At 41.1% G+C, this 13,000-nt stretch overlaps 1 protein-coding gene across 4 annotated transcripts in view; it reads left to right on the forward strand.

Annotated features, from left to right (window-relative positions):
- Positions 1-13,000, forward strand: part of LOC130906265 (roundabout homolog 1-like) — a 192,989-nt gene that overhangs the window by 5,097 nt on the left and 174,892 nt on the right. Inside the window, exon 1 of one of the 4 annotated variants that reach the window (XM_057820394.1) lies at positions 8,269-8,310. The exons of 2 other annotated variants lie outside the window; for them this stretch is intronic. Coding sequence is in view for 1 of the 2 variants with exons in the window: in XM_057820392.1 (XP_057676375.1) it covers positions 8,844-8,910 (67 nt within the window). In the remaining variant the exon portion in view is untranslated. Of the gene's footprint in view, positions 1-8,268; positions 8,311-8,828; positions 8,911-13,000 lie in introns of those variants that run through there. One more of the 4 variants, XM_057820392.1, reaches the window with a different exon arrangement.

Genomic DNA, 13,000 nt, shown 5'->3' on the forward strand with positions numbered 1-13,000 from the left:
TTTTAGCAAAACTATTCAACGATTTTGCTTCTTAGCATCCTGAATTTTTTAATGTGTGAATTATGTGATTTGGACAAAAAAATAGGACAACTAGTCTTTTGAAAGTTCTTTTTTTTTTTCTTAAAAAAAAAACGGATTTTTGGGTGGGCTAAGCACTAATTTTTAGGGTGTCAAACGAAAGACAGCCTGCAATAATTCCGGTCGTTTTGCTTTTTGAAAGGTGTTGGTGGGTCAATTTTTTTCGGCTGGGCACCGTGCCAAAATATACTATAGAATTCAGGGGTTCCCAACCTATTCCACTAAGGCACACTGTGGGTGCAGGATTTCATTCTTACCAAACAAGATGACAACACTTTTTCCCCAATCTGGTGTTTTACAAGTGCAATCAGTTGATTGCAGTCAGGTGTGGCTTGTTTTAGCAGAAGCCTCATTGGTTCAACTGTCTCTGCTGGATCGGCTGGAACAAAAACCAGGACCCACAGTGTGCCTTGAGGACTGGGTTGAAAACCCCTGCTATAGATGGTAGCCATTGCATTAGATGCAAAGCTACCATCAAATACAGTGGGGCAAATAGGTATTTAGTCAAGCACTAATTGTGCAAGTTCTCCCACTTGAAAATATTAGAGAGGCCTGTAATTGTCAGCATGGGTAAACCTCAACCATGAGAGACAGAATGTGGAAAAAAAAAACAGAAAATCACATTGTTTGATTTTTAAAGAATTTATTTGCAAATCATGGTGGAAAATAAGTATTTGGTCTATACCAAAAAGTTCATCTCAATACTTTGTTATGTACCCTTTGTTGGCAATAACAGAGGCCAAACGTTTTCTGTAACTCTTCACAAGCTTTTCACACACTGTTGCTGGTATTTTGGCCCATTCCTCCATGCTGATTTCCTCTAGAGCAGTGATGTTTTGGGGCTGTTGTTGGGCAACACTGAGTTTCAAATCCCTCCTCACCCTGTGACGTCAAAATGATAACAAGAACGGGGAGCAAAAATCCCAGAACCACACGGGGGGACCTAGTGAATGACCTACAGAGAGCTGCGACCACAGTAACAAAGGCTACTATCAGTAACACAGTGCGCCGGCAGGGACTCAAATCCTGCACTGCCACACGTGTCCCGTTGCTGAAGAAAGTACACGTCCAGGCCCGTCTGCGGTTCGCTAGAGAGCATTTGGATGATCCAGAAGAGAACTGGGAGAATGTGTTACAGTCAGATGAAACCAAAATAGAACTTTTTGGTAGAAACACAGGTTCTCTTGTTTGGAGGAAAAAGAATACTGAATTGCACCATACCCACTGTGAAGCATAGGGATGGAAACATCATGCTTTGGGGCTGTTTTTCTGCAAAGGGACAAGGACGACTGATCTGTGTAAAGGTAAGAATGAATGGGGCCATGTATCGAGAGATTTTGAGTGAAAATCTCCTTCCGTCAGCAAGGGCATTGAAGATGAGACGTGGCTGGGTCTTTCAGCATGACAATGATCCCAAATACACAGCCAGGGTAACAAAGGAGTGGCTTCGTAAGAAGCATTTCAAGGTCCTGGAGTGGCCTAGCCAGTCTCCAGGTCTCAACCCCATAGAAAATCTGCAGAGGGAGTTGAAAGTCCGTGTTGCCCAACGACAGCCCCAAAACATCACTGCTCTAGAGGAGATCTGCATGGAGGAATGGGCCAAAATACCAGCAACAGTGTGTGAAAAGCTTGTGAAGAGTTACAGAAAACGTTTGGCCTCCGTTATTGCCAATAAAGGGTAGATAACAAAGTATTGAGATGAACTTTTGGTCTTGACCAAATACTTATTTTCCACCATGATTTGCAAATAAATTCTTTAAAAATCAAACAATGTGATTTTCTGGTTGTTGTTTTTTTCCACATTCTGTCTCTCATGGTTAAGGTTTAACCATGTTGACAATTGCAAGCCTCTCTAATATTTTCAAGTGGGAGAACTTGCACAATTAGTGGTTGACTAAATACTTATTTGCCCCACTGTATGTCATTTTGTGTGTGAAAAGCTTCTCACACATCATCAGTAGTAAAACACTCAATCTCAATATGTGAATTATTTGTGTTCCGCGGAAGACATTGATGCCTGTTCTTTCATTCTGTGTTTTATGCGTGCGCCACGTGTACATTTGTGTATTTAAGAGAGAGCACTTAAGTGGAACAAAGAAAGGAGATACATGCTTGAGAAACATAACATTTGAATCATTTCTTCATTTTCCCAAGCTGCTAACTTGACTTTTGCCTTGAAAACTCTATGGCTGCCTGTCATTCTTTCAGCCTTCATTAATAGTCCGGGCCTCTGAGGTCCTGTCTGCACATAGGCCCCCTATTACAGATGAAGAGGCAAAGTGATTTCCATGTAAATGGTGTCAGAATGCCATTTTCAAGTGAAGCTGCTGAGAAAATGAATTCCTGAAGACGAGACACATTACAAAGGGGCAATGACACCTGAATTGCATTCTTACACATTCCCCATGCAGCTCTTGTATAATGGCCCATCCATAAAAATAGCTTTGTTTGGCTTCTTGTGTAGATGCTCAAGTGTCAGTCAACACAACCAAAGCGGAGCAAGTGGAAATGGGGATTTGAATATTAGCATATAAATATGGAAGCAAATTTGAGTTGAACTGTAAGAGGAGGATCAGAAAAAAGTCAAATGAGTCATTTCTTGACTGCCATGGACTACAACAGACGTCCAAGAATCTTTTTTTCAATGCCATCGATGCCACTGGCAGCTAGAGTTGCTAGCCTGGGCTTTTAGCCTAGCGGTTTGCGCACTCTCCTGTTGTTCTGATTACATTGTGCAGGGCTGTCAACAGACTTGCAGGGGCCTGTGGACAAGAGACCATTATAGCCCCCCCCCCCCCCCAACCCACCCCACCCCTGCCACCGGCTTGTCACGACAACATACGCAGTGCTTTAAACGCTTTGCAAGCAATGACCGTGTAAATTTTCAAATTATTTAATTTGAGATGGACAGTTAAATTTAACAGACCGCAATGTGGTCTGACACAATATAAACAATTAATTTCCATCTATTGTCCCATGTAGGCTATAATACAATACAACTGAGAGTGCTATGCCTGCCTGCTAAGGAACAAAACAGTATAACTAAACATCCTTTGCCTGCCCCCACCACATCCCTGGGGTTATCAAGCCGTCAAACCGTGATGCGCCTAGATTTTTTTTGACAGCAAAGTCATTCAGAACATCAGTGAATTCCAGTTTTTGAGCAAGCTAACACTCAATGGAGAGCATGGTAGGTTGTTAAGCCTGCCCTGTGATATTGTATATCGTTTGTGCTGTTCCGGTGATGGATTCGTATTAGCGTTTGCTATAATACACAGTAGGTTGTAAACCCAAGATAAATCCAGCCGCCGGACCGGAGTCTGTTCAGCCTTGCGTACCTGCTCCCCAAAGACTAACATATATCCCTGATCTTGCATCACCATCTCTCTCCTCCTCCTGCTCAACGCGAGCAGCATGTCTCGTCATACCGCAGCTCAATAGGCTACAAGCGGCCGGTGACTGACTCGAATCAGGCTTTGGTCACGGTGATTGCGAATGTAAACGTTCAGCGTTAGCGGCTGTTGTTCACTTACCGACATCGCCGTCCACAACCAACTCTAGCCCTAATTCTCTGGCTTCCTGTCCCCCTTCAAAAAAGATGATTTTTTTCCCCACTCACCTCTATGATCTTCATCACTTTTTCTTTTTTCTTTTCTTTTCTTTTCTGTGCACCCGATTTATGAAGACTACCCATGTTTAGTTTAGTTTAGTTTATAACAATGACAGATTTTAATTTCCGGTTTCAGGGCACGTACGTAGTGTAGCATTGGTTTGACCCTGCTATGGTGCACTCATTCTCTGCTAAGACAGGGGGGCGTTGTGCAAAAAAAGGAAAGAATACATATTTGAAATATTTAATATGTTAAAGTTTTTAAGTATATATTGAGCGGAACATAATATTTAATCAATGATTTACATAAAGAAATATGTGAATGTAAAGTAAAATAAATTAAGGGTCATTCAGGGGGCCCTATGGTCCTGAGGCCCGAGACAACATACCCGGTTGCCCCCCCACCCCCCCCCGTCGACGGGCTTGCAAGCTCAGGATAAGCTCAGTTTACATCAGGCGGCTGCTAGCTGCATTCACCAACAGACTAGCATTGTACTTCGACATATTTACGTAAAATAAATACTAACTACATGGTTTTTTTTTTTTTTTGCTTTTAACCAGGAATTGAGACTGTTTTATATCCATATCTATCAATAATTCGGGGATTTAAGCATTTATTCACAATAATTTTCCCCGGAAAAGCTCAGCTTACATCAGGCGACCACTAGCTACATTCACTAACAGACTAGCATTGTAATTCGACATATTTACATTAAAAAAAATGCTAACTGCACATTTTTTAAAACTTTTAACCAAGAATCGAGACTGTTTTACGTCCATATCTACAAAGAATTCGGGAATTTAAGCGTTCATTAACAAGAATTTTCACCGGAAAAGCTCAGTTTACATCAGGCAGCCGCTAGCTACATTCACTAACAGACTAGCATTGTACTTCAACATATTTACGTAAAATGAATGCTAACTATAAGTTTTTTTTTTTTTTTTGCTTTTAACCAAGAATCAAGATTGTTTTACGTACATATCTATAAAGAATTCAGGTATTTAAGCATTTATTCACAAGAATTTTTGACAAAAAAAGGTCTTTGTCTGTGATTCCATTCGGTCAGCTTTGACGGCTTCGCCAAAAATGCAGGCCCCCTATTTATCGGCCCCGTGTCCCGTCAATACATTATGACGTCTATGCAAGAAGTGACCCGTATTTCAAAACGTCACGGAACTGACGCAAAATGAATTTGTTGCCCGCCATTGACAACGATAGATGTCGAATTCACTTATGCTGGAAGGACTGGCTGGGAACGCTCATCTTCCAGGGCCGCTGATGGCGCTCTGCGTCCAATCCATTTTGATTGGATGACAAAACGTTCATTTGCCTCCACATTGAACCACATTTTCTGATCAATCCTTCTCTTTTGTCACACAGATCATTACACAGCAAATGATGCATTCATCATTTATAGTCGCTATGTATTTTTTTCTCAATAAAATCACATTAAAAAAACATACCCCAAATCAATTAGAAAATTATTCAGTCAATTTAGGAGTCCAAAATAAGCTGAGGTGATGCTAAGGGGAGACAATAGATTAAAAGGCAGCACATTTATTGATTTCTCTGAGCCACAGGCATGTCAGCTTGAACAAAAAACACTATGAGAATTAGACGTTTGCTTTGTCTATCTCTATGATAATTTGGGGATTGGTTTGGTGGCCTGTGCATGCTGGGTTTTTGCTCTCCTCCTCAGTCTGTAACCAGATAAGAAGTAAGAAAGGAAATGAATTCTCTTTCAGTGGTTGAAAGAGACAGAGGTAAGCTTGTTTTGCTGCAGGACGCAGTAGGACGTATTTCTGCAGTCTGTGCACAGCTGTCCATATAAAAATGGTGACTGCAGGAAAGTTAAAAAAGAGAGGATGAATAGCAATATGTCAAATATTGATTTTTAGGCCAGGGATTTCACCCAAATTAAGAAACAAAAATAACTAAAAAAATGCAATTTCTGGAGAAATTGCGATGCTTGCATTGTTGTGAATAATTGTGATGGGTGGTATATAGGGTCACCTCCTGTTGATTTTGAGTCACTTAGGTTGGAAATCAATAGGAGTGAAATTAGTGAATGAAAGTTTTTCTGCCTTTGAAATGAATAGCAAATAGGGCCATTGGAAATTAATGTGGAATGACATGAATGGCTATGTTTTTGGAAAAGTGGGCCAAACTGTGTGTGTTTGGAAAAAACTGTGCCCCCAAAATTACTGTTTGCCCCCCCCCCCCCCCAAAAAAAAACTCTACTTGTCCTAAAATTTGTCCAAATCACAAAATTTACATATCAAAAAATTAAGGAAGCTAGGGGGTGTCAAACGAAAAACAGCCTACGCTGAAAAAGGAATAACATACAGTGGTATGAAAAAGTATCTGAACCTTTTGGAATTTCTCACATTTGCCCACTATGAAACACACACCTGGTAAGAAATGACGTGACGAGAAGCATTGTCTGACATGCATCGTGGGTCGGTAAATAGAGCTGTCTGAAGACCTGCGATCAAGGATTGTTGATTTGTAGAAAGCTGGGAAAGGAGAGAGTTTGGTACTGTTGCTTCTCTCCCAAGGAGTGGCACAGAATACCCAGAGAGGTAAAAAAAGAACCCTAGAGTGTCGGCTAGAGAGTACAGACATCACTGGCACAGTCCAATATCTCTGTACACACATCAACTATATGCAAAACTATGGCCAAGAATGGTGTTCATGGGAGGACTCCACAGAGGAAGCCACTGCTATTGAAAAAAACATTGTTGCTCGTTTAATGTTCGCAAAAAGGCACTTGGACACTCCAAAGAAGTTTTGGCAAAATATTTTGCGGACTGATGAAACCAAAGTTGAATTGTTTGGGAATAACACACAATGTCATGTGTGGAGGAAAAATGGAACAGCTCACCAACATCAACACCTCATCCCCACCGTGAAGCATGGTGGAAGGAGCATCATGATTTGGGGCTGTTTTGCTGCCTCAGGGCCTGGACAACTTGATTGATTGATTGATTAATTTATTTCGAGCAGTAATAACAAAAACAGCAAGAATAGGGGAAAACAATAACAATAGTACATGTTGATTTTAACAAAAATTAATAACAAATACATACAGTACATACGTAGCTGGAAAAGGAGTGGGAAGAAGCAGAGCTTTTTTTTTGGGTCCCACCCCCAAATTACTCCCCAAAAATTCAATGTAAATACAGTCACTTCCCAAAAATCGTCATCATCATTGCACTATCACCACCACCATCACTACCACCGCCATCATCGTCGTCATTACCGCCGTCCCCATATATGAATTGTACATTTAAAATCAAAATTTATGTAATGACAGCTTTACTGGTGCCAGTGGTGATATATAGTTGCAGTGATAACACAATATATCAGTAGTAATAAGTAACTATAGCATATGTAATAATTATATATACAGTATATACCCAAAACATTTAGAGACCACTTTCTGTGTATTTTGACCAGACCTGATGTTTATAGAACAATTTGAATCTCTGAATACTTTGACACTGCTTAAATTTTAAATCCAGACTGTTCCAGAGTTTTACCCCACATACAGACATACAGAATCCTTTAGGAGTACTGCGAAATTTTGGTATTGAGAAGTTGCAATGCTTAATGGACGAATGAATTCAAAGGTTTTGCAGGAAAACCTGAGGCCGTCTATCAGACAGCTGAAGCTAAAAAGAGGATGGATGCCGCAACAAGACAATGAACCAAAACACAGAAGAAAATCAACTTCAGAATGGTTTCAGAAGAACAAAATGCACGTTCTGGAGTGGCCAAGTCAAAGTCCAGACTTGAACCCCATTGAGATGCTGTGGCATGACCTGATGACGGCGCTTCATATCAGACATCCCAGGAATCTGACTAAACTACAGGAGTTTTATCGAGAAGTATGGGCAAAGGTTAGTCCTGATCGATGTGCCAGATTGATCTGCGGCTACAGGAAGCGTCTGGTTGAAGTTATTGCTGCCAAAGGGGGGGCCACAAAAATTAAATGTGATGGTTCACTTACTTATTTTTCCCCCTTCTGTCATTGTTTGCATTCTACCCTCATCAAAATATGAAAACTTTTAAAGTTTGGGTGGTTTTAGTTAAAGCAGACACTGTTTTTACATCTGTGTGATTTTGACAAAGATCAGATCACATTTGATGGTGATTTTAATCAGAAATGTGAGAAATTCCCAAAGGTTCAGGTACTTTTTCATACCACCGTAGCTTTTGCATTACACGCAAGGCTACCATCCATGATGTAAGAGATGATATGTAGTTGTTGATGAAAATGATATTAAATTGAAAGAGACAAGAAAGGGAAGCTTGCCTCCAAATGTGCAAGATGCGGTGTAATTGTGCAGCCTTAGGACCCTGAGGAAAAAGGTTGCTGCAGAGGTAGCTATGCAATTTGTATGCACCCCATCTGATAACGCCTCTTGGATCACAGATGGATTATTAAGGATTTTCCTTCAGTATGAGCAGCTCCTTTTTGATTTTCTTGCCTTTTTGGAGGTCCGCATGACAGCTTCTTCTTCTCCTTCAACTCCCATTGTTCAATGCTTGAATGGCTGAAAGAAGCACACTGAAACCAATCAATGGAGCTGTAATATTGGAGGAATCACATGGGAGGGTAAGTTTTCAAGTCTTGTTTAATAGCTCTGGACTCTTTTCGCAATATGGATGATGAGGTCATCCCTTTCTCTGCTTGTGCATGTTTGATGTACAAAGTTATAAAACAGATTTCCGGTGCGAATAATACATGAGCCTTGCTCTGTTTTGTAGAGGAAATGATTTAAGGATTCATTCATGTGAATGAAATCTAAATGAGCAAACAGTTTTTGTAATCGATAAATTAAGCTTGACATTTCCTCAAAACGACTTTGTCTCGTTGGCTATTATTCGGCTGCTTTCTTGGGCTTCTGATATATAAAGTCCTTCAGTGGTCTTGAAAACCCAAAAGGGATTAGCTTTTGGATGTGTTGGAATTGCATTGAAACTAATCCCGACTCATTGGATCTCAGCTCTGCAGCACCCTCCCCGCACATGCAGTACAGTACACTAACAACGCAACTGTTGACTCATACGGTCACAACTGTGAAAATGAAATTGGAATTAATGTTTAATATCTACCGATTGTAATTGTTTCCACAGAAAGCTACAGAAATGGTGCACGTATTTGTAGTAGGATCTATTGCTGACATATTGGGTCATTCATCTTCTGGGACCAGAGGTCAGTGACCCTTGCGAGTGCTTCACGGACTCATCATTTACCCCTCAGGCTAGATTCCCTCCTCCAATTTGGCTACTCATCTTTTTATGAATTGCCGGAATGTCTTGCAGCGTACAGGTCATTTTTCTTCCCGTCAAATCTTCGATGCTGCGTCAATAGCGCAAGTCTGTCCCCCTGTAAATGATATGATCAGTGAAACATACTTCCTGGTACTGCCCCCCTGCTGCCATTTACTGTGGTGATGCTCACACACAGCCCATTCGCATTCAAATTCTGTGTGTGAAATGACCACAAAACCTATACTTTTTTTTTTTTCTTGAAAATCATAAAGTAACACGTTACATTTACTTGAGTAACTTTTTGAGAAAAATGTACTTCTAAGAAGCCATACTTTTACTTGTGTAGATTTGTGAAGAACATACGCTCCTCTTACACCACTACTTTGGGCTACACTTGTTATTTTTCCTCTATATTTTGAAGGAATCTGACCTTTTAGCCAGAGTGCTGGAATCACGCCAGCCGAACTGCCAGATCCGCGCCGGCGCAGCTCAGCGCCGGCCCAGCCTATACGCTGACTATGCAGTTGCTTAGGGCCCCTGACCACTAGGGGGCCCCCCAATATGGCAATTGTTTAATTTATATTCTATTTTGTTCACTGCAGTTTGCTTTATTTGAGTTTTGTGAGTTTTGATACTTGATTACAAGCTTAAAAAAAATAAAAGTTCTTCCTTAACGTCTTTCTTTCCTTTTTTAGAAAAAGGTTTGGCGCTATCTACTGTAAGTACTGACAATCATTTGGGGTGAGAAGTTTGAAGTATGCAGTGCAACAAAATCTGATTAATATACAAAATATGGTCGTATGGGTTGGATTGCATTTATGGGTTTCACATGTGACGAAATGATGGGCCAAAAATATGGGCCCCTTTGCATTTTTTTGCTTAGGGCCCCCAAATGCCCTGGCGCAGCTCCAGCGACCCCGGGCCGGCGAATGCCTGACAACCATCCCAAACTCCACGCCTTCACCTTAAGGCGGAGTTATGTTTCTGCAGACCTACACCGCCAAGGCAGACCCGATTTATGACCCTTCGCCGTAGCCTGACGTGCACCTCCTCAATTTTCTGACTTCGCGTCGCGTCAACGCGTGGAGACGTGACCAAAGTGGACAGTGTCTACTTTTACTTGAGTAATATTATTTTAAAGTAACGCTACTCTTCCTTGAGTAAAATGTTTGGCTACTCTACCAGCCTCCGTTTTCTTCATAATACTGTAGGCTTGTACATGTACTCAGTGAGAAACACCCAAACTTTACTCAAGTAGGCGTAGTGTTACTTCAAAATAATATTACTCGAGTAAAAGTAATGGTCCAAAAACTTACTCAAGTACAAGTCCGTTGAAATCTGCGCTTTCAACTAACGTTGATTCTACAGTGCTGGCCAAAAGTATTGGCACCCCCGCAATTCTGTCATATAATGCTCAGTTTCTCCCAGAAAATGATTGCAAATTACAAATGCTTAGGTAGTAATATCTTCATTTATTTTGCTTGCAATGAAAAAACACAGAAGAGAATGAAAAAAAAATTAAATCATGATCATTTTACACAAAACTCCCAAAATGGGCCGGACAAAAGTATTGGCACCCTTGGAAAAACCATGTAACGCTTCTATAATTTCTGTAATTAACAGCACCTGTAACTTAACTGTGGCACATAACAGGTGGTGGCAATAACTAAATCACATTTGCAGCCAGTTAAAATGGATTAAAATTGACTCAACCTCTGTCCTTTGTCCTTGTGTGTCCCACATTGAGCATGGAAAAAAGAAAAAAGACCAAAGAACTGTCTGAGAACTTGAGAAGCAAAATTGTGAGGAAGCATGGGCAATCACAAGGCTACAAGTCCATCTCCAAAGACCTGAATGTTCCTGTGTCTACCGTGCGCAGTGTCATCAATAAGTGTAAAGCCCACGGCACTGTGGCTAACCTTCCTAGATGTGGACTGAAAAGAAAAATTGACAAGAGATTTCAACGAAAGATTGTGTGGATGGTGAATATAGAACCTCGACTAACATCCAAACAAGTTTAAGAGTATAAGGTCCGAGGGTATAACAGTGTCAACCTGTACTATCCGTCGGCGTCTGAATGAAAAGTTACTCTATGGTAGGATACCTAGCAGGAGCCCTCTTCAGACCCAGAGTTTCCCAAAACTTTCCTGAGAAAGCCAAAAATGTTCTCTGGTCAGATGAGACAAAAGTAGAGCTTTTTGGGAAAATGCATCAACATAGTGTGTACAGGGATAAAAACTGAGGCCTTCAAAGAAAAGAACATGGTCCCACAGTCAAACATGGCAGAGGTTCCCTAATGTTTTGGGGTTGCTTTGCTACCGCTGGCACTGGACTGCTTAACCATGTGCATGGCATTATGAAGTCTGAAGACTACCAACAAATTTTGCAGCATAATGTCGGGCCCAGTGTGAGAAAGCTGAGTCATGGGTCTTCCAGCAGGACAATGACCCAAAATACACTAGAAAATGGTTTGAGAGAAAGCACTGGAGACTTCTAAAGGGGCCAGACCTGAATACCATACAACACCTGTGGAGAGATCTTCAAATCTCAGAGACCTGGAGCAATTGGCCAAAGAAGAATGGTGGAAAATTCCAGCAGATCAATGTAAGAAACTCATTGATGGATACCGGAAGCGGTTGTTGGCAGTTATTTTGTCTAAAGGTTGTGCTACTAAGTATTAGGTTGAGGGTGCCAATACCAGGCCCATTTTTGGAGTTTTGTGTGAAATGATCTGTTGGGTCTAAAACTCGTTCTTTAACTAGTTATTTACCCAAGGCAAGCTGACAAAAGGAAGGGCACGGTGAGACAGAGTCAGAGAGTTGACATTTTTCAACCTGCAGGTTGGGAGAGCCAGGAGACAGTTCCGCGACTAATGCCGTCTCATCCAAGTCTCTCTCTGAACTCTTCCGCACTGCTAACTTTTATTGAGGGCTTGTTGCTGGGCGAAATACAGTTACAACACTGTCGTCCAACGTGGCAGTATTCTAGTCATTGATTGAACAGTCACACTCTTGATTGAATTAACAGTCGCACTCTTGAGCAGGCAAGGTATCTTTGTTTTGAACACACATTTGCACTCAAAGTACTGTAGCTTGGTGGAAAAGTACTGGGACGTTGTGTGATGAATCAACATATGTGTGTGTATCTATTTATCAGCAGAATGTGAGCAGTCGCCGGTAAGCACATGATTATGGGCTAAAACTGTATTCTTCATCAGAGTATAATGGTCATACAATTAAACATATCTTACAGATCATGATTTATTTTTTTTCTTAAATTCTTTTGTGTTTTTTCATCGCAAGCAAAATAAATGAAAATATTACGACCAAAGCATTTGTAATTGCAATCATTTACTGGGAGCATGGTCTGACAGAATTGCAGGGGTGCCAATACTTTTGACCAGCACTGTATGTCAATTAGTTTCATTTTAAAGATGCCATGTGATTAGATTTTGATTGGTACAGTATAATGGAGTCATGTGATTATCGTGGCAACGTCTCAGGTGGAGCCACTGTCTGGAAAACCGGACATACGATGGTTTTAATTTCATGTTACGAAATATGTTTTCTCCACTAGAGGGCAATCGTGCTCTTTGGAAGGGTAATATTCCTTTTCTAGTACAGTATCATAATAGCACAACATCAGTTATATCAAATGTTAAGAAAAAACAAAAAACTTCGCAATGCAGGGAAATGAGGTCAGGAATGACTGCGTGTGACATGCCACAGGTGCTTCCCCATGCAACCTGTATGATTATTTTTGGAGAATGTAATGTGTTGTTTATCTGTACGAGAGCAAGTTGGATTCCAGTCAAGATATGGCGAGGGGGTTGGGGTGCTCCTGGAAGCTGATTCTGGTCACGCTCCGCTGCTTGCTGTAGTATTGTGATCTGTCTAGGGGCCGGGGGTTGGGGGGGGTACAAGGGGAGCTCCTGCTCTTTCTTATTGACAATATGTTAGATGGAGAGCTGTGATTATCCCCTAGCAGTCAGAGCTCGGGAGGAAAGAAATCAGCTCTCTCTCGTCACCTTT

This window comes from Corythoichthys intestinalis, chromosome 18, assembly GCF_030265065.1.
Source record: "Corythoichthys intestinalis isolate RoL2023-P3 chromosome 18, ASM3026506v1, whole genome shotgun sequence".
Taxonomy (NCBI): domain Eukaryota; kingdom Metazoa; phylum Chordata; class Actinopteri; order Syngnathiformes; family Syngnathidae; genus Corythoichthys; species Corythoichthys intestinalis.